At 37.0% G+C, this 17,906-nt stretch overlaps 1 protein-coding gene across 4 annotated transcripts in view; it reads right to left on the bottom strand.

Annotated features, from left to right (window-relative positions):
- Positions 1-17,906, bottom strand: part of LMBR1 (limb development membrane protein 1) — a 67,292-nt gene that overhangs the window by 26,689 nt on the left and 22,697 nt on the right. For 3 of the 4 annotated variants that reach the window (XM_071734740.1, XM_071734741.1, XM_071734744.1), the window contains one exon: positions 16,925-17,028. In XM_071734740.1, coding sequence (XP_071590841.1) covers positions 16,925-17,028 — 104 coding nt within the window. Of the gene's footprint in view, positions 1-14,956; positions 15,125-16,924; positions 17,029-17,906 lie in introns of those variants that run through there. The other variant, XM_071734745.1, reaches the window with a different exon arrangement.

The following is a 17,906-nucleotide window of genomic DNA, read 5'->3' on the forward strand; positions in this document are numbered from 1 at the left end:
AACTAAGCAAGGAAAACCAGGCATAGAGCACTTCATCTTAGTGACTGCATTTGCACCACTTGGTACAGCCCCTTGATTCCTCATGGTCAGTGTGCAACTGGAAACAAAGGAAACCCTCAGAGCAGAAGTGGAGGAGGTGGCCCTACACAGTAAGTGAAGTGACAGTGCATATGGATGTGCACATATAGGGGCAGGTATGGAAAGGAGGAGGAAATAGTCACCAGTTTTCCAGTTCCATTGTTTAAATGAGGAGAAATTGCCTCATGAGCTCCTATGATCACTGTTTACTGTTCCTATGGCTGCTAAAATGACTATGAAAATGATTGGGGGTATACTTTGTACTTTTGGCTTTCAATATTGCATTCAAGAAGGAAGATTAGGATGTCCAAGTCTTCATCCTGTTGTCTTTTTCTAATGCTTATGACAGACAAGAACAAGGAAAGTGAGCACCATTCAATCCACCAATTTGCATCCCATTTTTCAGAAGATTAATCTAGATCTCAGCTTTCAAACCTGCATTTGGTAACACAAATACTATTTCATTCTTAAGGTGTCCTTCACACTAACAGAAAGCATATATCACCAGAAATTCACTGTCTTATGCATTATTTTAATGCAATTCCACTTGCAATTTAACTTGTTTTAAGGGAGGAGGTATTTATTTATCTCCAAAATAAGGCTTGCACAGTAAAGAACTAGAAAGTTACCTCCAGGATACTGACACAATGAGGAAAAAAGACTGTTTTGCATCTGTCCTGTGTCCTAGTACTTAAAGAAGAATTCAAGCATAAAATGCAGACTGAAACAAATTATAAATGTCTACACTTCTTATTAAGGTGAATTACCTTGACAACACTATCAACTAAAATATCAAACTCAGATTTTAGTATAGCATTAACTACACAGCCTTAAACAACACTCCCTTGTTGTAGGCCTATGAGATGAACAGAACCATAGCCAGAAGTAACTAAAAGCTTTTCCCTCCATCTCAGGCTAAATTATGTGGGTTTTATATACAGTGATAGAACAATTCTAAAAGAACAGAGCGTGCTCAGGTAAAAACAACAGCAACAACAACAAACAAACAACAACAAAAAAAAACAAGCCAATATTTAAAGCCTTTTTTACAGTGCTACAAATTAGAGAATCATAGAATGGTTCGGGTTGGAAGGGGCCTTAAAGATCATCTAGTTCCAAATCCCCTGCATAGCCAGGGACACTTTCCACTAGACAAAGTTTCTCCAAGCCCCATCCAACCTGGTCTAGAACACTGCCAGGCAGGGGGCAGCCACAGCTTCTCTGGGCAACTCATTCCAGTGTCTCACCACCCTCAGACTAAAGAATTTCTTCCTAATATCTAACCTGTATTTATCTTCTTTCAGTTTGAAACTGTTCCCCCTTGTCCTATCACTCCATGCCCTTGTAAAAAGTCCCTCCCAAGCTTTCCTGGAGCCTCATTAGGTGCTGTAAGGTCTCCCTGAAACCTTCTCTTCTCCAGGCTGAACACCCCCAGCTCTCTCAGCTTGTCTTCAGAGGAGAGATGCTCCAGCCCTCTGATCACCTTTGTGGCCCTATAATTTCATAGAAATTTCAATTGATCTGCTTATCAAGCAAAAAACCTGTCAGATTATATCTACTGGCCTCTTTTTTTGTTTTTCTAAATGCAAAGTTTCACAGTCTAGACTAAACAGATTACCTATACTTTTACTCACAACACATTTTGAAAATCTATCTAGTTCTTTAACACAAGCACTTAGCCAAATGAAATATCTTGGTAAAGTAAAGATGTTTTACAAATCAAAATCCAGCAGCCTGGAACCTGCAGAAGCCTAGTCACATCTGACATCTTTGTACATTAACAGTAAAGGGTGACAGGGAGAAGAAGAATGGCAAAAAGTAAAAGATTAACAGAAAGAACATTTGAAGCTCTCAAGGCACGCCTACAAATAAAAGCTGCCCTATAAACATATCATTTTAGAGAATCATAGAATGTTTTGGGTTGTCATAAATATGTCATTTGTACAGCCTTAGAGATATCTGACTCTCAGACTTCTACTTCTTTAAAATTCAACAGTTAATATATCCACAAGTTTTAATTTTGTTTAATACTGAGTTACTTACATAGCCAGGAGTACCAGGCCTTCAGGTTCATGTTTCCAGAAAAGCCTAATTTTAGCAAGAAAGGTTTTCATTATTCTAGCAATGTTCTGACAAAGTTTTAGTTGCTACTCTGGAAAGTGTCATAAACTCTTACCATGTTTCTTTCCTATTACATATTACACAAATAAGTCATTCCAAATGATAAACATCCAAATCATACTGGAAATCAGCACATGGCCAGAAAAAGTTAATTCAGCTGAAAAGCCCCATGAATTACAAATGGCAACACAAGTCCTGGAGTGATGACGGATGTCATACAAGAAAGTAAAAATGTATATTATTAATAGAGAAACCATTTCTCCTCCCCAGTATACTTGTGTTAAGCAAGACAATTATTATGCCAATTGCAACACATTAAAGCTTTTCATATGTGAAAGCTTAACATATGTGTGTTATTAATACATAACACCTAGAGGGTGGATCCTACTTTATAAGAGAATATACGTTTGGTGATAGCTTGTTGTAGCTTTTCAGTATGAAAAAGGGACATTTCTTGATATTGGATACAGTAAGAAGTGTCAGGATTTTTTTCCCACTTGAAATTCTGTAATTATGTTGAATCATATAACCATATCAAGTGCTTTGCCAGTGTTAGAGTAGGTAGCAGGTAAAGACCCCACTCTGCACACTGTCCCCAAGGTTTCAGGATTTACTGTAACCAGCAATTAGCACAGGGATCTTTCCCTACTACAGTGACTCACAAGGACAGTGCATAGGCAAGAAATCTTCTGACTGCTCCCCTCTCCATTAAGAGTTACATGCAAGACCTGGAAAGGCTTAAAAGAAAACCCCTGCTGATGCCAAGCTAAGGTAAAACACCCATCATATATCCAGGTAACAGAGGAAGACATGGTTACCTTCAAAGCAGTGAAACAACCCTGTGCCAGAAATTCAGAAGTCATTACTTTTGGGGGAAGAAAGATTACATAAATGAAAACATTAAAGCCAGTTTTGCCAATCTGTGCTCTGCCAGTGGTGACTAGGAACACAATGCTATTTTCTAACAACTTAAGCAGAATTTTAATGCTTTCTAATGCTAAAAGGATTCCAACATACAGATCACACTTACCAAGAGATCTTGTGTTTTAACACTGATGGGAGAGTAGACAAAACTTGAAATAAGCTATTTTCTCTCTCCAGAGGAGGTAAAACTCCTGGAAAAACCAAAGACCTACAGCCACATCACTGTCTTGAGAAAAAGCTTTAACATTAGTTGACTATAGTGATTTTGGTGAACAAATTCTTAGCTCTTACAAGAATGACATTTTTGGCACTCCATCACCAATGTACAACATGGTATGGCTTTTGTTAGTTCTATGGTTTATTTGGTTGCAAATCGTGTAGAAAAAAAATAATAAAACTATTAACAATGAAGTAAAAATTACAACATGATTCATACAAAATTAGAGAGCCCTAACAAAGTTTCTATGGTGCTGAATATTTGAACACAGTTCTGCTTGGATTTCTTGACCTCTTGCAAGGCAGGTAAACATTACTTTTTACACCATGCCCTGACCCATGGGAAAAGCCTGGGAAACATTTCTGTAATCATGGCACATTTAAAGTACACATGAAGCCCTTTGTTTTCATGTTACAAAAAGGAGTCTTAGTGACCTTAAGATTTATTCAGTGCCAGACTGACTGCAACAAACATGCATGCTTACATTTGCAGAAAAAAATAGGGCATTAAAAAAAGAATGAGAATTACAGCAAGTATGAGGGTGGGGTGTTACATTGTAATATTTTTAGCAGAGGGTACCCCCTCTTTGTGAGCATTAATGAAAATATGAGCTTCAAGCTTTCTAACTATTTCTACAGTCAGAAACCATACTTTTGAGCAGTCGTTGTTCTGACCTATGCAAAACAGTGAAGAAACATTTTTTTTTTTCCCTTATAAGTAAAAGAGACTCATTTTCCATCAGGTAACATGGAAACACATACTACATTTGTCACACTGATGTTTAGTCACAGGGTCATTAACTTATGAGACTACCACAAATTACTGAGTCAAACCCAGAAGCTGTATTTTTAGCAAAACTCAGTTCATTCTGAGAATGTAGAAGCCAATGACTCAGAATGCTCTCAGAGCAAACTAAAAAATTTTAATCAAGAACTAATGTATTCGGTCATCAGATATAAGCATTCAAAAAAAAAAAAAAAGAAAAAAAAGTTTCTCTACCCATGCAAGAACCAAAAACTTCAGACTGTAACCAGTGCTGACTGTGTCTTCTCCCACATCACCTCTTCCCTCCTCCCCATCTTACCAGCCTCTGGGAATTTTAAGATTAAAATGAACATTTTTCATCACAGAGTAAATTTTATATGTATTTTCCACAGAATACAAATCTTAAATTCCTAGCCACAAAACTTTCCCAGCAACTTGCAGCTGATTTTCATGCTAGTATCTTTTCCCAAAAAATTTCATGGTGGTTACAATTCCATCAATGGAGCAAGAGGAGGCAGCTGAAATAATTTAAGTGTATAGAAGTTAATAATTACATAGTATGAATAACAAAATCCAGCAATTTTGAAGTAACACTAACGACTGGAGAGAGGAAAACAAATTTAAAGGAACTTGAGGGAAAAAAACATGATTAATTCTTTGGACATTGGCTAAAGACATGTATGAATAAGCATTACAGCTACGCCTGCCAAGCTGGAAATGAAGGACCAAAATTGCCCAAATAAAGGTCAAAAAAAAGAGATATGTCTTTGTTTACTAGACTGGTGAAGAGGACATCTACCCAGGATGCAGAACACCCACTGGAGTGACTCCTCTGCCAAAGACAATTCATGCCCTCTTCTTCAGTGTCCCAGAAGAGTATCCCAAACTCCAGTGTTACAGTATATTCTGAGCTCCAAATCCATCAGACTTTCCTGTTGACATCATTGCATGCAAATAACTCACTGAAATAACCACAGAACCAAGAGGGACTCCATGTAGACCTGCATCCTCATGATGGATGAAAACCAGATCTTTCTCACTATTTTATCCTAGGACCTACCTAATTATGCAGTACAAGATAGGCTTCAGCATAAGAATGGGAGTATGAGGTTCATTTATTGCCCAGAAGTTTTGTTTCAAACACATGAATTCAAACTCAGAAAAGTGCACACCCCTGGCAAACACCCACTAGCTGGAAGAAAATTACATCCCAGCTATCAGATGCATGAGACTACCCTGCTGCAGCCTGCTCTTCCCTCCTTTGCAGAAAGAAGCTACTGGGAGGAAAAAAAAAAAAAAAAAAAAAAACAAACAAAAAACCCCCCCAAAAACAAACAAACAAACCAAAAAAACCCAAAACAGAACAGGATTACAGGATTACATCCAAGCTCTTATGAAAAAAGACACATATAGATCTATAGACACTATAGTAAACACATATAATCCAAACCTTTTGGGGAGAAGGAAAAGTAGAAATTAAAGGATAGAAACAGTGATGGTGACTGTCCCAATGCAACCCCAACCCCACAAGTTTCCTCTGTTGTTCCATTCCTGATCCCAGCCCTCTCTAATTAGGACATAAATGCTCTACTTCCTCCACCTACCAAGTTTCCCAGACTTTCCAAAGCCACCTGCAACAACAACATGGGAGATGTGGGATTTCTGACCCTATGAGTCTCCCTCTACTCCTATACTCTTGGATCACAAGGAATCTTTCCTGGTAGACTGGTAGGAAGATAAATAGATATTTTCCAATTTCTCTGTAGCTTGGCAGAGGATTAAGATAAGTAATGCAAAAGTATAAAGAGAGACTTGGACTTTGTGATTGTGTTTCTGGCAGAAAAAAAGCAGCAGGAAGACAGTTCCCAACTGCAAATGACACATAGAAGCACACAGGTCACTATTAAAGTTCTAAAACAAAGAGAAGCCTGAAGGCTTTTTTGGTGTCAATTTCTCTTACCCTGGCAAAGGTAAGTAAGATCAAGATAAAAGCATGCTTCTATTAATTGGCCAAAGCACCAGACTGCAGAAGCTCCTTTTAGCAGCTTGGGAAATCCTTCAAAAATCTACATCAAAATAAAAATTAATTTTAAAAAAAAAATCAGTAAGAAAATGGCCAGGAATGGGAGACAAACTCATTGGTCTTCCTTTCTTCTCTCCTATGTAAAGAGTTGTTGGCTGCCTTACAAATCCTTACTACAAATGCATTAGCTCCTTCCTTGCATTGTCAATTTAGAATAAGTTAGAATTACTCTCTATTAAGAATTACTCTATATTAAGAATACGTCTAAATATCAGATTGCTGGTTATTAGTACTAATGAAAAAACATTGGGTTTAGAGAGGGAATCAGAAGAGATGTTTACCTAGTAAAGCCTTGTTCAATAAAAGCAGCCTATTAGAAAATTATTTCATGCCTTTCTGTGACTAAGCTACATATATAGAAATTTGCCACTGTCAATATAAAATTACATAGCAATTTTCCTGTCTGTGAATTAAAATCTGTAGTCTTTTATTTTACATAAAAGCACATAAGGAGATTTAAAATAGATACAATGTTTGTTTGTCCTGAAAAGTCACTTTTTGATGTCAATGAAGACTCAAATGAGAACACACTAATGTGAAAATATTCAAATATGCAAATCTTAAAATATTCCTGACAAATAAAACAGACATTTTTATAAATGAATCACCATGCTCTTACAAAAACAGCAGCAGGTATTTTAAAGTTTCGTAAGAAAAGAAACCCAAATACTAAGATGGAAATGTGTTTCCATTGCCTTCTTTAATCCTCTAACTCATTCCACATTCTTAGATGCCTCTGCCTTTTTCAGGGGCTTCCATATCCCCTGCATCAGTCAGTTCAGGGATCCTGCAGGTGTGAATAGTAACTTCCTTCCCAAAGGATGGAAGATTTTCTGGTTCCAACAAAATAGTTACACTTGGTCTTGTTCTATGACCAAGTGACCCACACAGTGGAAATGTGGAAGGCTGGGGATGTTATCTACCTGGACTTTAGTAAAGCCTTTGACCCAGTCTCCCACAGCACTCTCCTAGAGAAGCTGGCAGCTCATGCCACAGACACATTTACTCTTCTCTGGGTTAGGACCTGGCTGCATGGTTGAGCCCACAGTGGCAGCCAATGGAGTTAAATCCAGAGGTGTTCTCCAGGGCTCAGCTTTGGAGTCATTCCTGTTCAATATCTGAATCAATGATTTGGATTGAGGGGACTGAGGGTCTCCTCAGTAAGTTTGCAGATGACACCAGGCTGGGTGGGAGTGTTGATCTTCTCAAGTGTAGGAAGGCTGCAAAGGGAAGGGGACTTTACTGAGGAAGAATTTCTTGACTGAGAGAGTAGTAGGCACTGGAAAGGGCTGCCCAGGGAGGTGGTGGAATCACCATCCCTGGAAATATTTAAAAACTATGTGGATGAAGCACTTCAGGACATGCTCTAGTGAGCCATACAGATATTGATACATATATTGTATTGGAGGGGATACTGACAGCTGGACAGGGTGATCTTAGGAGGTCTTTTCCAACTGTGACCACTCGTGATTCTCCGGTATGAATTTTATTATAAACTGGCAAAAAAATTAATATCTCCGGGGTTTTAGATTTATAGCTATCATCCACCATAAACAGGAGGGTGTAGAGAGGGTATTGAAAATGCTCTATTCCAGTGAAATATAAAAATTACTAATTTCCACTTAAAAAAAAATAATTTCTTCAAAGTACTTCACAACCTAATGCTTCAGTATACATTAATGATAAAATGAAGAGAAACCAGCTTAGTATTGGTAGCTGTACCATTTATACACTTTATGAGTAGTAGAAGTATTTAGCATATCAATTTTTACTCATCCAGAACTGCCAGTTAACCTGAAAACAAATTAAAACTGTAACATGAAAAAACCCACTCAATTTAACCACTAAGAGAGCAGCAGAGAAGTGTATCAGCTCTCCCTACATGCTAAAGCTCCTAGCAAAGAAATTCCACAAAACATAAGTATGCTAACTACAGCAGAGTTGTACAAGTTCAGACCAATGCAGTAGTGGTGAAAGCACCAAACTCCAGCAATGCATTTCATTCCTGGCTCAGATGAAGTGGAATAACTAACACTCCAGTGCTAGCTTCTAAATCTTATAGTTTTACAGAAAACTCTACCTACTTGTAGGCAAGAATCATCTAATACAGTTTCTCTAAGAACATCTAATACAGTCAGAAAACCACATTTTGCAACAACAGTAAGCATGTTTGGGATTTTCTTTACCCAGTGTTTTTACCCCAATATTACTAATAATTCCTGTTTCATCTTTTTACTAATTTCCATAGCTCAAATACATGAAAAAGTAGACTAGCCTGGCACATTTTGCTTTTCTATCTACATTAAAGAGTTGCTCAAGAAAAGATTAGTTATAATCTCAGCTCCATACACTGCTGCAGAAAGGCAGAAGCACAGCTCAGCTGAAGAAGTTGCAGCAAGGCAGGTAGTGCAGAAAAGCTAAGCTAACTTGGCATATCTCCTGTTACTCTATTTTTTTGCAACTTGTACTGAGGCCTCTTTAAAAGGACATTTTAATTTATGGAAGCAACCAACTGACATTTAACTACTTCAATGAAATGGAGCACAGATCACATCTCGTCACATCTTGATCCAATGTGTGCAACAACCAATATCCACTTATTTCCCCCTCAGCTGTCCCAGATACAGAACTGTTAGACATAGCCAACAAATCATAGATCTCCTTATGGTTAAATTAAGAAAAAAAAAAAGGAAAGAAAAAAAAAAAAAGATATTGCATATAATGCCCCCAGCTGAGTAAAGCAAGACATCTTATAAAGCCTTATAAAATGTTTTATCCATCCACGAAAGCAAATTCACATTAAGACATCCTTCCTCAATAGTCCCAAGTTTTTCTGTCCTAACCACAGATTCTTGGATTTCTTTTTAAATTACTGAGAAACAACAAGACCTTAAGTTGAACAACACATGCATGATAATTTACCAGAAGCTGTCATCTTGCACAGCCTTTGCTCCCAAATACCTAAATACAAATACCAGATAAACTATACAGGCTGTAGTCTAGGTTTTGCAATAAAGAATATAAGGAATATTCCCAACCTCTTTTTGACCCAGCTGTATTAATTTTCATGATCTTAGTATCTTTACCTTTGCCTTAGTTTGTTATTGTGACAGGACAGAAAAATCAAGGCAGCCTGAAATACTTTTACTGTCAAAGCTATTTTCATATCATAGTAATGTCTAGTTTAGTTACACAGTCCAATCTCATGGTCCTCAGAGCTGTCCATGCACTCTTATAACTCTTTTCAGACTGATTTGCTGAAATACATCCTTTAAAGTAAGAAATTTTCTTTACATCTGCAGAACTGCAAACAAAGGACCTTATAGCATAAAACTAATTTTAATGTTTTCAGAGTTTAGTGTAGACACTTGACAACATGACAGGCTAACAAGTATGCTAAACATTCTCATCTTCCATTTCCTACCATTTCATATGCTCCTCTCAAATTTAGCATTAGATGTGCCTGTCCTTTACATTGCAAATTATAAACACTCTGCATTTAGCTGTACCCATGCTATTTCTGACACTTCAACAGAAGCGGGAAGGATACAGTCAAGATATGCAGCATCCTTAATGCAAGATTTACTGTTAAGTATTGTCCCTAACTATCCACCTTACATCTTACAGGCTATGTTACAGATTTGTCTAACTGTAAATTAAATATGGTTTTTATTCCTATTTGTTAAAAAAAATGGCTGATCAAGATACTTGCCAAATCAGAGTCCAGAATGATCATGATCTGCTTCTAAGTGACAACAAAAAAGTCTAATAAATTTTAAGTGGTGTCATTTTAAATCAGTCCAGTTTAAAGAACTGGACTTCGTATTTGAACTTAAGATGATAGCTTACAGCAAAAATAAAAAGCCAAAAGCTGTCTTTGATGTGACTAATTAAACAACTATTGTCTCTGGTATTACTAACAGACAGAGTAAATGAGTTCTGATATAATATACAATAATTCAGTTACATACTAGTAAACACTTCATGGAAATCTGAGCACTGGTCTCCATTCATGCTGAATGGCTTTATAGATAAATAAATATGAGCTTAAATGCCAAATAAATATACCCTGTTAACAGGGTACCTCAAGACTTTCTGGTGAAGCAGCACATGTAGTGGCCTGTGGGTACTACAGATGAACATACATGCAAGCAAAAAACACAAAGTCAAATGCTGTTACCAAACAAGGTTCAAGGCTCTTGAATTCTCCAATTCAGTTTTACAGAAAAATCAAGACATATTTAGAAAACTGACTGTTTTCATTCGATCATCTTATACTGGAAAGGATTTCCAAGCCAACTTCCCCAATATTTTATATAAGAGGAAAAATTGCTTTCCATGGAGTATTTCTTGAAATCAGCAAAAAAGTTTTTAAAAGTAAATACTTTGGAACTAACTCTGAACATACTTTCTATATCAGCTTCATCACATACTGAAAATGTACTTTACAGTACTCTACACCTACAGACAGACCAGAGTTCTACTGGTGCAGCATTACTGGGGACTACAGCTTTATGTGGAAAAATACAGAAATTAGAATTTCCACATGATCAAGAAAGTGGCAGGTTTACTCTTTACTTATGCTTCTGGTTAGTTACCTAGAGTTTGCACATACAATGTGCTACAACACAACAAATTACAAACTTAAGTTTCGTTCAGTCTTGTTACATACATGACTAGGAAAAAAAGCCATTGGTATTGATAATTACAGAGTGTATTAAATAAGTTTAAATGTTAAGGAGATGGAAACGTACTCACAATGGCTGCTCCACAAGTTAACAATAGCTTATCTTTATAGCAAAAGAAGGTTTCAAAAAATGCTAGTCACTATATTTTTGCATAGCTTCAACATTTCACTCTTATCCCAAGCAAGTAATTTTATTTACAAGACACATTTATAAAGTCATGCTCCAATGAAAGAGGGGAAGGGAAGAAACCAGACAGCATAAACCACCACATTTCACTATCTGGAAGGGAAGCCACACATTACGTTTTACTTGCATGGGGCTAAATTGCAACTCCTAACACAGGCAGGACTCAGCAGTCACCACAGCTGAATCTTTATACAGTAGCAAACGTGCAATAAACTGCTCAGAACCCTGGCCCAGCTCACCTGCCTTAAGCATACAAATGAACTCCTACATTTTTAAGTGCTGTTTTTAATAAAATAAACTCAACGAGTATTTGGGAAGAGATATCAAGGAAAAGCAAGCAGATGGAGAGACTAGCTGACACATAACAATAGCTGGTGAAATATTACTCTTATTTTCTGTAATAAACACCAAGATCAAAACATTATGGAAGTTAAATTTCCTTGAAAGGTTCCCAGCAGGAGTTTTCCTTTTTGTTTGTGCAATACGCGATTTCCTCTCACCCACAAAAAACATACCAAGAATGTGCATGTGCCACTAACACTAAGCAGCACTTCCTTAATCACTCATTTCCAACAATTTATGGATGATCAGTGGCAAAAACGAGCAAAAATAATGAAAGCGTGCAATGAAAGCTCATTGAGACAACCCGGCTTGGACTTCCTACTCATTTCTGTGTCTCTTTAAGATGAGGGTCTGATACAAATTAGCCACTGGGGAAAAAGTCATCTGGTCATAAAATACAGTACAGGGTCACTTTTATGTAAGTTTGCCAAAAGGGACATAAACCAGGACAATTTCAAACTGTGACACAGGATAGAAGTATATTAAAGAAATCTTTGTTCCTCCTCCATTGTGCTGTCATGTTGCTCAGCTTTATAGACATTCCGAGCACCAGCTCTGGCCTCTTCGCTTCCACCTGGTCTACCTAATTAATTAAGCAAGGAAGTTACCTCAAATTTTTGTACTATTTGTTTTTATTATCATGCACTTCTTTTGATGTTCCAGGAGTTAACCTCTTAATCCACAGACTCTGTGTGTTGTGTTCTGAACATTTTGAGATGTCTGGATAATTTGGATAATTGCTCAGGATGTTGCTGTCGCTCATGTTAAAGTTTATGCCATGGCTTCAAGTTCAAAGATCCGTATGAAGGTAAAATACTTCATAAAGCCTTTTTAAAACTCTACACTCGTGATTATGCAATACCCAGTTATTCCAGTTTCTCACGGTGGTAAATTGCACTATTTGTGTTTTCTTACAAGGAAATTACTCCTAAACATCTTTGCCTTTGTCAGCTTCAAACAAATACAAATTTCAGTTGAAGTTACATCAAGAGAAAGCATATCTTAAGGTCAAGAAAAGGTATAGCACTTACGTTCACAAAAATGTTTGCCTCCATGCAGCAGCACACATGTAATTTTCTGTGCTATCTACTATTGCACAAGGAAACATAAGCACTGTGAACTACAGATACCACAATTTTCCATTTTTGGTTAGAAAGATAAGACAATGAGGTTAATTCTGACATTAAGAAACCTGGCTGACACCTTCGTTTCATAACTGTACTACAGAATTTGGAAAGAACAGTGACAAAGAACTGAGAGTATCTAAAAAAGAAACAACTTTATGCACAGACTCTACAAAAGAAGACAAGAAAAAAATAGGAAGGTCTGAAAAAGTTTAATACCAATGCAGGACATTAAGGTTAATTCTGGTACTCTAATAGCCCAATTAATAGTACTGACTACGGTTAATACACCACAATGAACTCCAACTCCTTCACTGATCTTGAAATATCAAACTCACAGGCATGAAAACACATATGTATGCATAAATGCACACACAGCATGCACACATATATAGAAGATATACATGCATTACACTCCAGCAATATTACCTTTATAATTATTTTTCTGATAACAGAAGTCTTCAGCTGCCACTAAATATAAATTAACTATAGAAAGGAAGAATACTTAAGCTTTTTAAGAGGGCATGGCCAACCCCCTAAAGCCCAAAATGCCCTTTCTGAATTAACATAGTGGTTGCAATTAAAAACTAAGCAAAGAATCAGTTTGATTTTCAGTAGAACATTGCATCCATCATAGCGAGTGACTGATTTCCATATTTCTCTCCTCTGCACAACATGCAAGTCCTCAGTTTTAAACTGTTGCCCTGAGGAATCAAAAAGTCTGTAAGAGGGGCCGTGTGCCATTTAAAAAGGACACCAGCAACCAAGAAAAAAAGCCATAGTAAATTATAAGATGGTTAAACAAACCCATTCAGATTCATGAATTTAAACAACTAAGGAGGCAACACTTCCTCAAGAATATGGAAGGAAAAGTTATACAAATCTCAAAATAGCAGCCTATGGACCCATCTGAAATACCACAGCTTGCAAAAAGTTCACATTACAGCAAACAGATAAAATCATCTTCCATAGCATAATCTTACAAACACTCAAACAGATGGTTAAAAACTCTGGGGGTTAGGTCCATATGTCATAATGATTAACATTACTGTCCCAATTTAAGCTGAACACAGAAATCCATTTTAAAAACTTTGAAAAAACCGTTCCACCTCAGAACTGAACCTGTTAATTATTTTCAGAGCTTTTCTTAATATCCAACAAGTAATTATTACATTAACAACTTCAAATAGATATCTTGACTGTGCACACCTAAATCTCAAGTGACCTATTTATTCATAATGAATTCTTTGGCAAATTCAAGATGACCTGCATAAAAGCTTCTGCTGGAACTTTTTACCCAAGTTTTGAGCTGAGCTGGATGGGTATTTAGAATCAAGCTGCTTTCCCTAGTCCTTGCATCCAATTTCCAGCTGAAAGATTACACACACTGTGCCAAATCTCCATTCACAGATCACTCTTCTCCTAAATACTGCAAGTTTTGCCAAATTTATGAAATGTTCTTTCAAATAGAGATCAGTTAGAATCTGATTTTGCCAGTTAACAGGTACAGCATTTGAAAGTTTTATCTCTCTGACCCATTAGTATAATGGGATGAATGACAAAATATTACTCCTCTTATAAAAATTGCACAAGTATAACCAAAATTAATTTCTTAAAGCACCAGAAATTTTACGAAGTAATCATGGTCTCAAAAGTTTCTCTGAGAAGAGATAAGCAATGTTTCAAAATTTAAGGACTGTAAAAAATCTGGGAATTACTCTTCAACAAATTCTAGAACTGAGAAGATTACATGTAATTGTGATTTCAGCTAAGCATAAATGCTCTCAAATTCTAATCACCCTCTTATATAACTCCTTAAAAATTAAATAGTACATATTGCAAGTGGAATCATTTGTGCATCAGAATTTGTACAGAACAGCACACTCAATTTTAGCTGTCAATTTAGTCCAGAAGTGACATTTTCCAATCAGTGGGGACTGATACCAAAATCTGACCTCACCTATCCCCGTGAAGCAGCAAAACTACTCTAAATCACAAAAATTACTTCTGACATCTGGAGATATCTATGTTTCTATCATCTGGAGTTACAGATGCTTCCAAGTGTAAATATGCAATTATCCTGAATGGGTTTTATTGACAGCCAGTATCATAAGTATAAAGGTTACACTGTAACTATGACAGGTTTATGTATATGACAAGTTTAACACAGCTGGGACACATAATTCATCTGTTGGAGACAACATCTCCAAAATCACCACACTGTACCTACTAGTTAATGGAAAGAATCCTGTGTTTTGGTTGGACTACAGGAGACACAAACCCCACTAAAAGCATTTCATATTTCTTTTTTATAAGTAAAGATATACACTAGCTGTGGCTAGGTACTTAAGAGTCAAAATGAAAAGGAGTGGCCTCTACCTGAAAACTGAAATAACAAACTGAGTTGCTGAAAGTTCTCTCAGCTCACCTGAAGTGAAGGAAGAGGATGACACTTTTCTCCAGCCAAGTCAGGGAAGAGGAGTTTAACACAGCAGTAGGGACAGTATTTGGGGTCTCACCAGCCCCCTTTGAAGTTGAAGTCATTAGGTTGGTCACCCAAACTTGTGACTGAAATAACTTGGATACATCTACAGTTTGTTCATTTCAAAGTAAAGCTGAAGTAGATCCAACAGCTCAGAACAGGCTATACCAAACAAGCTTTTACACATCACCTTGGTTGGATCCTGCAGGTCCTTTATGACAAAGTTAGATTGCTCATTCTATGTAACCTCTGTGTAGCTTCAGATATCCAATAGAATAAAATATCTTGATTCACATTATTCTCTCTGAATTAAAATTTTCCTTCAAGAGGTGCTTTCTAAGTATCTTTTTCCTTTGCTGTCCTGTGTTCACTCTTAACTGCCTACACAAACCCCTAAGATCCCAAATCAGATGCAGCACTTCACTTGACTTTTCCCCAATTCCACCACGAGCAAAAATGGCAACTTCATCACCTCAGTGCCACATTCACAGAAATCACAGAAAGTGAGGCGTTGGGGACCTCAAAAGATCAAGTCCAAGTCCCCTGCCAGAGCAGGGTCACCTATAGCAGGTAACACAGGACTCCATCCAGGCAGGCTTTGAATATCTCCAGAGAAGGAGACTCCTCTTCCAGCCTGTTCCAGTGCCCTGTCACCCCCACAGTGAAAAAGTTTTCCTTATTTATGGGCAATCTCCCATGCTCAAGCTTGTACCATTGTCCTGGGAGCAATAGTACTGGACATAACTAAAAAGAGGCTGGCTCTGTCCTCCTGGCACTCATCCTTTACATATTTATACACATTAATGAGGTCATCCCTCATTCTCCTCCAAGCTGGAGAGACCCAGTTCCCTCAGCCTTTCCTCATAAGGGAGATTTTCCACTCTTAATCATCTTGAAGGCAATTCCTGTCAGTGCATCCAGGAATTATGTTTTTCTTCCTACCACAATCATCCCCTTGTTGATCTATGTTACATGAAATCCACCAGTGACTCACAGTCGTTTGCATTTATCTTTAATGCATTGCATTTTCCTGGGTTCAGACCACTTTTCAAGATCCTTTGCTTGCTGATAACTGTCATCCAAAGGGTATGGAAATCCCTCAAGTGTGGTATCATTAAAAACAAAAGGGTAATCGTTTGGATGATAAAGATTAATTAAACATGCTACAGTTTTTCCCCAGATAGTCATTCTGGTTTAATTTATGTGACATTTAGGATCTGAAATTCCTTTTGCTGTGTCTCCCATTATACTACATTATAGCATTCTTATATTAATATATGTATTAAAGAAATATAATGGAGGAGTTCTCATCTTATTGTTCAGAAAGTGCTTTGCCAAATACCAGGCTTCACTGAAATTTCAAGCTCTCTCAACCTCAATATATTCAATTAAGTTGAATATTTTTAGTTGTTCTCTATCCATTTAAGACAGTTTCCTTAACATATTATTGTTAATACTGACCACACTCAAGCTGGGATGCTTGTAATCTTCAAAATTCAAAAATCCAGCTTGTTTTCTCTGAGCAATCTGTTATTTAATCACACTTCCTGTTAGTAGGAAGCCTGTACTTGTTTTCCTTGTTACTTTATTTCTAGTGTATTCATTGAACCTTCTTTTCTTTTACCATTCCAACAAATTCATTTTCCAAAAAGTAAAATCTCCAATGAAACATTTCACTATCAAAAAAAAATATATATAAACATTGATATATCTCATTAAGCTTGCTCACATTCACAGCCACACACTGTATACTCACTTTACCTGCTTGTGCAGAGTGCTCATTGGTACACAAATGTTCACACACACATCCTGCTGCCAAATCCTCCCAGATTTGCAGTTTCAGTTTCATTAGAAATGAGGGAAGAAAATGGAATTTATACTGTAATTACTCTGTATTTAACAGTATTTTCCTACCTTTTTTAAGCCAGCAAATCCTTCAGATTCCAGGAAGAAAAAGGCAAAGGGCATCAACGCAAACAAACATAAATTTGAAAAAAGAGAAGCAAGATTCCATAAACCTGCAACAAACAATAAAAAGTTTACATTGTAAATTGCTCAGTTTTAAAAGTTAAAAAGTTTATTTTTCCTCCCTTAGATATAACAGGGCAATATATACACAAGTGCTAACAGAGTTATTTGCAAATATTGATGACAAATACAATTTCTCCACATAACAAACTTCAAATAAAAAACTTAAAACAGCAGCAACTGTATGAAATCCTGGAAAACAGATAGTAAACGCAGGTTTACTTCCACAGTAAACTTCTACAGTATTCCACTCAAAACTCTTTTATAAAAACTGCTTATATTTTTTTCAGGACTGAAGTATTTTACTACCATGAGCACATTTCATAAAATTCAGTTTGCATACTCACTTCCTCCCATATTTTTTCCTCAAGAGAAGAACAAACAAACAACATCTGCAATACACAAACATCATCACTTCCAAACTAAAAGATGGTACCAGCAACAGCAGCTTTCCAACTCCTCAGGCTGATTAAAGAACTGTCTAGGTAAGAGGACTCTGAGGTAGACTGAAAATTGGCTAAGCTTCCAGGCTCAAAGGTTGTGACCAGGAGTACAAAGTCAGGCTGGATACCAGTCACCAGTGGTGTATCCCAAGGGGCTGATACTGGGTTTTACATCTTCATTAATGGCCTGGATGGCAGAGTGTGCATCCTCAGGACATTTGCCAGTGAAACAAAATGGGGAGGAGCAGTCATCCCAAAAAGGTCATCATCCCAAAAGCAGCTTTATGGTTGGATAAGCAGCAGGTTCTGTTGGATACCAAGTTGAAGATAAACCAGCAACGTGGCCCTACAACAGAAGGCCAAGAGCATCCTGGGATGCATTAGAAGTGTTGACAGCAGGTTGAGGGAGGTGATGATTCCTCTCT

Source organism: Heliangelus exortis, chromosome 2 (genome assembly GCF_036169615.1).
Source record: "Heliangelus exortis chromosome 2, bHelExo1.hap1, whole genome shotgun sequence".
NCBI classification, from domain to species: domain Eukaryota; kingdom Metazoa; phylum Chordata; class Aves; order Apodiformes; family Trochilidae; genus Heliangelus; species Heliangelus exortis.